General features: G+C 46.2%; 1 protein-coding gene across 1 annotated transcript in view; it reads left to right on the top strand.

Moving 5' to 3' along the window:
- Nucleotides 1-580: 580 nt before the first annotated feature.
- The window catches only part of lamc2 (laminin, gamma 2), a 29,619-nt gene continuing 21,641 nt past the window's right edge, over nucleotides 581-8,558 (top strand). The window contains exons 1-4 of the mRNA XM_056293216.1: nucleotides 581-656; nucleotides 6,287-6,463; nucleotides 6,845-6,965; nucleotides 7,588-7,706. Of these exons, the coding sequence (XP_056149191.1) occupies nucleotides 581-656; nucleotides 6,287-6,463; nucleotides 6,845-6,965; nucleotides 7,588-7,706 (493 nt within the window). The remainder of the gene's footprint in view (nucleotides 657-6,286; nucleotides 6,464-6,844; nucleotides 6,966-7,587; nucleotides 7,707-8,558) is intronic.

Raw genomic sequence — 8,558 nt, 5'->3', positions numbered from 1 at the left:
AGTCTGATCAGATTGATAAAGACTGAAGGAAAATGATTCTTTGTGAAATGAGAAAATTAGAATCTACTTCAGCTTGTTTCTCTTGGACCAGACAGATTCTCCATCTCAGGACAGCTTTTGTAAACCACATAATGAATTCAGGCTATTTTCCTCTACAACAAAAAAAATAAAATCCTCACTCACAGTCAGAAGCATCGTTCTTAAATTATCAACAGAATCTCCTTTGTAAAGAAATGTAAATGAACTGGAGGAGAACCAGTAAATCTCCATCAGTGACCAGTACACACATCAGAGAACAACGCCCCTGTTGTACCCACACCCACTGGGTGACACACAGCCCCACGTCTGTATGTGTGTGTGTGTGTGTGTGTGTGTGTTGGTATGCACACTGAATCACATGTGAGTAAGTGTTACACTGAGCGGGTGTGCATGGCATGCGTCAACCTGCAGCGGTGGAAGTGTTAAAAGGAGAGGCGAGGGAGACATGGAGACACAGATCAGTTGGAAGAGACTGAGGAAGACTACTTGAAAACTTCATCACAGGAAGGATTTGATATTAACCTGAATCGTCGTGGGGACCATGAGACGGAGTTGGATTTCGTTCTGTGGGCTCTTGACTGTGCTTTGCACGGTGATGGGAACCTTCAGCCACCATGGTGAGTCTCCTCATGTCCGTGTCTGCCGTCACATCTTCTCGTTAGTCTCCTCACAGCATTTTACCTTCCATTCATGACTGTTGGGCCGAGTTAGGAGCGTGAATGGAAACATCTGCAGAACAAAACAGCAGAAACCATCAGATGAACGCTGATGATGGTTTGATGGTTATCCGATAGAGAATCAACGCCTTCAGGTTTTAGTGTGTTTTTGGACACTCATCTAACGGTTTAAATGGTTTCCATCAGAAACCACTGACCTGCTTTCTGATGGAGCACATCATGCTCGGATGGTTTCCACTAGACCTACCGGTAGAGAGCATCAGAAACCAGTGCAATTTCCAAAAGCACCATTAAACCCATCACAAAAGACTGTAATGGTTGTTGAGCTGGGCGGCAGGTTGGCACAGTGGTTAGCGTGGTCGCCTCACAGCAAGAAGGGTCTGGGTTCAAGCCCCGGGGTAGTCCAACCTTTGGGGTTGTCCGGGGTCATCCTTTGTGTGGAGTTTGCATGTTCTCCCCGTGTCTGCGTGGGTTTCTTCCCACAGTCCAAAGACATGTAGGTTACGTGAATCGACTGTACTAAATTGTCCCTAGGTGTGAATGTGTGTGTTAATGTTTGTGTGTGTGTGTGTGTGTGTGTGTGTGTGTGTGTGTGTATGTCGGCCCTGTGATGGCCTGGCGGCCTGTCCAGGGTGTCTCCCCGCCTGCCGCCCAATGACTGCTGGGATAGGCTCCAGCATCCCTGCGACCCTGAGAACAGGATCAGCGGTTCGGATAATGGATGGCTGTTGGGGTGTTTTTCAGCAAGCCGGTCCAGACCGGATCATTAAAACACCTTCATATAAAACTAAAACCAAAAGATGTAAAGTCTTGGTCATGACACAACTAATGAGGCATGTGTTCAATGTGTTTATCAGACTGGCCGGTCTTATCACAACAGGCTGAAATATGTGATGGGAGTAGAAAGACATTCAAACGAGATAATAATAATGATAATAATAATGATAATAATAATAATAATAATAGTAATGATAATAATAATAACAATGATAATAATAATAATAATAAAAATTATAATAAACCTAATACATTTTATTTGTGGGCGCCTTTCAGAGCACTCAGGGCCACCTTAACAGAACACAGTTAAAAAAATGAGATGTTAAATGGCCAGACTCGATGAAGCAGCAATAATTGGCAGCGCTGTTTTCGGGGGGGGGGGGGGGTCGGCTTGTGTTTGTCACATGAATGCGTCTCTGGGTGTGTTGGAAAAAGCAGTGGTTCGGCCTGGATTCACCTTGTCACGGAAGTGGCGAGGCGTCTCCTTCGAGACTACCGGCCGGAGAGATGCAGTTGGCGAACGCATGCAATACAAAGGTGGGAGTTTCAACTAAAATAGGGATCGATTGGCCACTAAAATTGGGAGAAAAAGGGAAAAATCAGAAATAATTTTTTTTTAAAAATGAGATGTTATAGAACACTGACAGTCACCTGCAGACTCATCTGTGGCTGGAAGAGAATGTGGAAAACGAAGGTTTTCCAGCCGTTTCTGGAGTCTGTTTGGTCAGAGGACTTTCTGATCTGGCTCAGAGTCGACATCAATCTCCATTTAATAACAACTGAACGGTCACACTGTGAACTGGTTCCCGTAATGACGCCGAATGCGGTCTTCTGCTTTGGGCTCCGCACGAGTCCCTGAAACAGGTCTGCACTCGGTGGTCTGTCGATAAATTCTGGGCTGCTGGTTTTGGGATTTCGAGTTTATCTCAGCAAAAGCAGCAAGCAGCAGCCTGTCGGCCTCGGCAGCCACCCAAACCCAAACCACTGTGACGACTTCACACATGGCCTGAGGCCTCTCTGCCAGGGTGTGTTTGTGTGTGTTATTCTCCATGAAGATGCACAAACCTGCCTCATGGTTTCCAGAGAAGCGGCGGGTCCTGGTTGTGGTTTCACGGCTGCGGAAACCTTCCCCTTTTCAAAACACATCCAGGGAAATAACTTTTATCTTCTGGTCAGGCCTTCAGCAACACTTCTACTGAACCAGGATTCATTTGACCACAGTTCACCAAATTATAATAAATAATAAAGCATTCAAGCAGACGATCCAAGTCACCTTAAAACTGAACAAAAGAACCATGGAGGTGAAAATCCTGAAAACAAACACAAGAAAACAGGAATAAGAATAATAACATGTTTAAAATCTGTGTCTCAAGAGAAGACATGGAACCAGAACCTCAGCTTGACAATGAAAGTCAATGGGCACGACTGGCCCAGACCAGGGGCGTTTCCAGGATTTGAGGATGTTTGGGGCTTAGCCCGGACTACTATAGGGGGGTCTGGGGGGGATTCTCCCCCGGAAAATTTCTTTTGATAAACAAGCTCTATTTTGATGCTTTTTAATGCACCCTGGCACCTTATTTACAAAGTACACGTGTTAATCATCTAAAAATTGAAATTTGTACCTGAAAAACTCTCCAGACTAATTATGAATTGTGACGTTAAAAATACCAGCAGTTGTTAGTAATTAGTATTAGTATTGTGTAGGAGCAGAATACTTCACAACTGCTACCATTAAAATGTATTGACATGCTGCAGTAGTACCAGACTAGAGAAACACAGTTGAATGTATCTATGCTCACATTAGTTTATGGAAATATTAAATTTTCTTTCACACACACACACACACACACACACACACACACATACTAACAGTAAATTGTGGTTACCAGTTTCCAGGCTGATTCTGCTGCTGCTCTTCAGTCTGCAGCTCGTCTTTGCTGCCCTCTGCAAAACCATGAAACCACCTTAAATGAAACTTGTAACTGGGTTCATAACTGGGTTGGTTAAAGTCTAATGACATTACATGACCTAACTGCAGTAGTATCTAAACAATACCCTAAACATAACGGCGTAAAGTTAACCGTTTGTTGACTTGACGTCCGTTTAGGTTTAAACTAACACGATGGTTAGCTTCTAGCTTCTGGCTTCTAGCTTCTGACTTCTAGCTTCTGGCTTCTGGCTTCTGGCTTTTAACTTCTGGCTTCTGGCTTCTAGCTTCTGGCTTCTAGCTTCTGACTTCTAGCTTCTGGCTTCTAACTTCTGGCTTCTGGCTTCTAGCTTCTGGCTTCTGGCTTCTAGCTTCTAGCTTCTAGCTTCTGACTTCTGGCTTCTGGCTTCTGGCTTCTAACTTCTAGCTTCTAGCTTCTGGCTTCTGGCTTCTAGCTTCTAACTTCTAACTTCTGGCTTCTAACTTCTAGCTTCTGGCTTCTGGCTTCTGGCTTCTAGCTTCTAGCTTCTGACTTCTGGCTTCTGGCTTCTGGCTTCTAACTTCTAGCTTCTAGCTTCTGGCTTCTGGCTTCTAGCTTCTGGCTTCTGGCTTCTGGCGGTGCCTCCAGTAAAACGAACGAGTCGTTGCGGTTTTAGTTGGTTTTACGGAAACGTGGCGCATTTACGAGGAACACCTGCCGCGGGACATGACCAGCGGGCCGCGGGACCAGACGAGTACGGCCCGCTAGCCAAACGGCATCGACAACCATGACGAAGAGGATTCCTCTTCATCATGGCCGGAGGCGCCGAATCCAATCACATCATAAGTCAACAGGCAGTTTCAGCCATTATTGTAAAGTGACCACATGAGCTAAATTCTTACCTTCCTTCTCTTTCGGAAAAATCCAGAGTGGTTGAGCCGTCCCCCCCCCCACACACTCCGCCATTTCTCCTCTACTCGTCTCTTCCCGCGTTAACTCGTGTCACGTGATTCGGCGCTTCCCCCATTCTTTATTGAACACATTTTCATATACAACCGTACAAAGACATTGACAAAAGAAAACAAAAATAAAAAGGCAACAAAACTAAACAAAAAGACGACATTTTACAATGCCAGAGTTTGTGTTATATGCAGCATATTAAATTCGTCAAGTAATTTGAAGGTCTTAATAGCTTTTTTTTGTTTTTAAGATTAAATAAAATGGTGCTATTGTAACCGGCTATTTTCTCGCCCGGTGCGGGATTCGATACGGGGGGTACTGCGCCACAGGGCGACGTCACTAACCACTCGGCTAAAGGGTCAGACCCGTTAGTTAGGCGCTAACGTGTCGTATTAGTAGTTTACACTATAGTGTTTAAATTCATTAATAGAGCGCAGGAAATTTGACTCGGTTCCTGGTCAGGAAGGAATTAGACTAAGCGCTGACCATCAGACCCTCCCGCGCATGCGCGGCGCGCGCACACGGCGTTCGTTTATCACCCTGTTTACACTTGGTTTTAAAACGCGTTCTGGGCGATCGGATCACAAGTGGACACCTGTGTCTATCATGCGTCTCCAAATGCGTCCTGCTGACCGCTTGTGATCAGATTGCGTTACTCCGAGGAAGAAGATTTCGTTCTGTTACGTCACTTCCGCTACAAGGTGAAAGGGCCTCAGCCAAGCGCCAGATTTGCCGGCTAGCTGTGAAAACAATAGCTGATGTTTGAAGATGGTTCAAGCGCTAATACACACGTCCGGACTATTCCAGCTGCTGAGACTGACAGGACCGAGTCTTCTGCCCAGACGGAGACGAGGCATCTCGTCTCACTTGTCCTCCAACCACCTACACTCCCTCCTCTCTCTCCATGTTCTCAAAAGTTGGCGCGCTGTTACCAAAACAACCACCACATCCTGCATTGGTGACGTATTTTCCTGTTGCGTCCTTGTCGGGGACGCGTCAGGACGCATTAGCGTTTACGCTACAAAAACATGTGGTCACATGCGTCCCAGACCACCTCGGCAAGTGGTCTGAGAGACCGGGTCACAAAACCTTTTGGTGGTGGTTTACACTTGTATTCAGCGCTGTCCACTTGTGATCCGATCAGTGGCGCCCCCAGACATTTTTCATCGGGGGGGGGGGCCCAAATGGGGCCACTGAAAATCTTGGGGTGGCACACCAAAACCAAAAGCCATGACTGAATTTCGGGAATTCTATGACGCTGTTGTAGTGTACTGTATAGCCTAGTGGAAAACTGTCAATATGAGAGTTACGAAAAATATACATTATTGATTTAAATGAACAGCACCTAATGCAAAATATCAGATAGAAGCATATTCTGCATAATCAGAAGCATATTCTGCATATGCGACTCGTGGCTGGGGGGGCAGCGGGGGGGCCAGGGATAGTATCAGCCACCCCTTGGGGGCGCCACTGGATCCGATCACACACAAAAAAACGCATTTTAAAACCAAGTGTAAACGGATGCAACTGGAGCCTCTCTTCACGGATATATACCAAGTCCAGTTGCACTTGATTCGACTCCTTTGGAGAACCATGACGACCTGGGTGAATGAGAACGTTCACAGACACGTGTAAACAGGGTGTTAGAGACCTGCGTTTATGTTGACAGGCTGTTATATTACGAAGACTGTCGGACTTTCACACACGTTACGTTGTTTGTCGCGCTTCACGCAGGCCTACATTTACCATTGTATTCGGGGCTGCTCTCAAAACGTGGGGGGCTTAAGCCCCGGCAACATGACCTGGCGCCGCCGATGGAGTTGAACTGTTTCAGATGGTACATCTTACACTGCTGTGTGTGTGTGTGTGTGTGTGTGTGTGTGTGTGTGTGTGTGTGTGTGTGTGTGTGTGTGTGTGTACCTGCAGCCAGTTTTCGCTGTCACTGTAACGGGAAGTCTCGGTTCTGCGTGACGGACGCCCACGGGCTGCGCTGCGTGCAGTGCCGGGGCAACGCGGACGGGCGGCACTGCGAGCGCTGTAAGGAGGGCTACTACCAGCAGGGGGCGGGGCAGAGCTGCATGCCCTGCCGCTGCGTCCCCGCAGGTAACAAACCATTTCACATCCCCTTTTTGTTTTTCGTCTTGCTTTGTTTTTCTTCTTGCAATCAACACAAAAAACGTTTAAAACAGGGCAACAAAGAAAAATGTGTAAAATATGCGCGTAAGTGACATGAAGGCTGATTACCAAGAAATATGGAAATTGCGTGGCGTCCAAGCAGTCTCTGTCTTAGAAGTGACAGCTGTCCACTGGGAGGGGACACGTTTGTCCAACTTCCGCCCAGCTGCTTCATCTCATGATGACCACACGCTGTCACTGGACAAGTAGAGACCGTAGAAGACTGGTTCTCTGTATGTTATCAGAAGGAGAATCTCAAAATATCCCCATGTTGGCTTAATTAACATGACGCCCGTGGTTTGATTCCAGGCTCTGTTAGTTCTAAATGTGACAGCAGGGGGCGCTGTAGATGTAAAGAAGGACTCACTGGAGACAAGTGTGACCGCTGCCTGAACGGAGAACCTGCTGGACTGAGAGGATGTACTCAGAGGTAAAGCACTGTGGTCTGTGTACCATGTGTACTAGTATGTACTGTGGTACTATGTTAGTACTGTTAGAGGCACTGTGGTCTGTGTACCATGTGTACCAGTATGTACTGTGGTACTATGTTAGTACTGTTACAGGTACTGTTGTGTGTGTACCATGTGTATCAGTATGTACTGTGGTACTATGTTAGTACTGTTAGAGGTACTGTTGTGTATGTACCATGTGTATCAGTATGTACTGTGGTACTATGTTAGTACTGTTAGAGGTACTGTTGTCTGTGTACCATGTGTATCAGTATGTACTGTGGTACTATGTTAGTACTGTTGGAGGTACTGTTGTCTGTATACCATGTGTATCAGTATGTACTGTGGTACTATGTTTGTACTGTTAGAGGTACTGTTGTGTGTATACCATGTGTATCAGTATCAGTATTTAAAAAAAGGTTTTGTTTAATACTCCATTAACTTATTTCATTGTCACCTGCTTTGGCAACATTGTAATGTATGCGGTCATGCCAATGAAGCATCATTGAATTGAAGAGAGAGAGAGAGAGAGAGAGAGAGAGAGAGAGAGAGAGAGAGAGAAAGAGGGAGGATGGTTTACTATTCTGTTCTCTTGTTTTCCAGACGTCAGGTCAGAGATGATGAGCGTCAGTCTTCGTTGTGTTTCTGTTTTGGTCACTCCAGTCGGTGTTCCGCCGCCCGGGGCTTTGCTGCCAACACCATCACCTCCACCTTCAGCCACGGTAAATTACTACACACCATCACCTCCACCTTCAGCCATGGTAAATTACTGCACACCATCACCTCCACCTTCAGCCAGAGTAAATTACTACACACCATCACCTCCACCTTCAGCCACAGTAAATTACTGCACACCATCACCTCCACCTTCAGCCATGGTAAATTACTGCACACCATCACCTCCACTTTCAGCCACGGTAAATTACTGCACACCATCACCTCCACCTTCAGCCAGAGTAAATTACTACACACCATCACCTCCACCTTCAGCCAGAGTAAATTACTACACACCATCACCTCCACCTTCAGCCACAGTAAATTACTGCACACCATCACCTCCACCTTCAGCCATGGTAAATTACTGCACACCATCACCTCCACTTTCAGCCATGGTAAATTACTGCACACCATCACCTCCACCTTCAGCCACAGTAAATTACTGCACATCATCACCTCCACTTTCAGCCATGGTAAATTACTACACACCATCACCTCCACCTTCAGCCACAGTAAATTACTGCACACCATCAGCTCCACCTTCAGCCACGGTAAATTACTACACACCATCACCTCCACCTTCAGCCACAGTAAATTACTGCACACTATCACCTCCACCTTCAGCCAAAGTAAATTACTGCTCATTATCAATGTAATTAATGGATGAAGTCCGTTAGATTACAGATTTAATCTGAATAACCCATAAATCAAAAGGTCCCCTCAAAATTCAAAACTCCTACAAATCCAGAACTTTCCTTTGCTATTGTAGCGAATTCAGGGGCAGCCAGGAACCGCCACTGCAGCCGGGCTCCCGCACCACGGGCGACTACGTTAACCAGTCGACTAAAGGGTCCGAC

Source organism: Lampris incognitus, chromosome 14 (assembly GCF_029633865.1).
Source record: "Lampris incognitus isolate fLamInc1 chromosome 14, fLamInc1.hap2, whole genome shotgun sequence".
In the NCBI taxonomy this organism is placed as follows: Eukaryota; Metazoa; Chordata; class Actinopteri; order Lampriformes; family Lampridae; genus Lampris; species Lampris incognitus.
The sequence above is the reverse complement of the archived record's forward strand: the minus strand, read 5'-3'. Positions and strand labels throughout refer to the sequence as shown.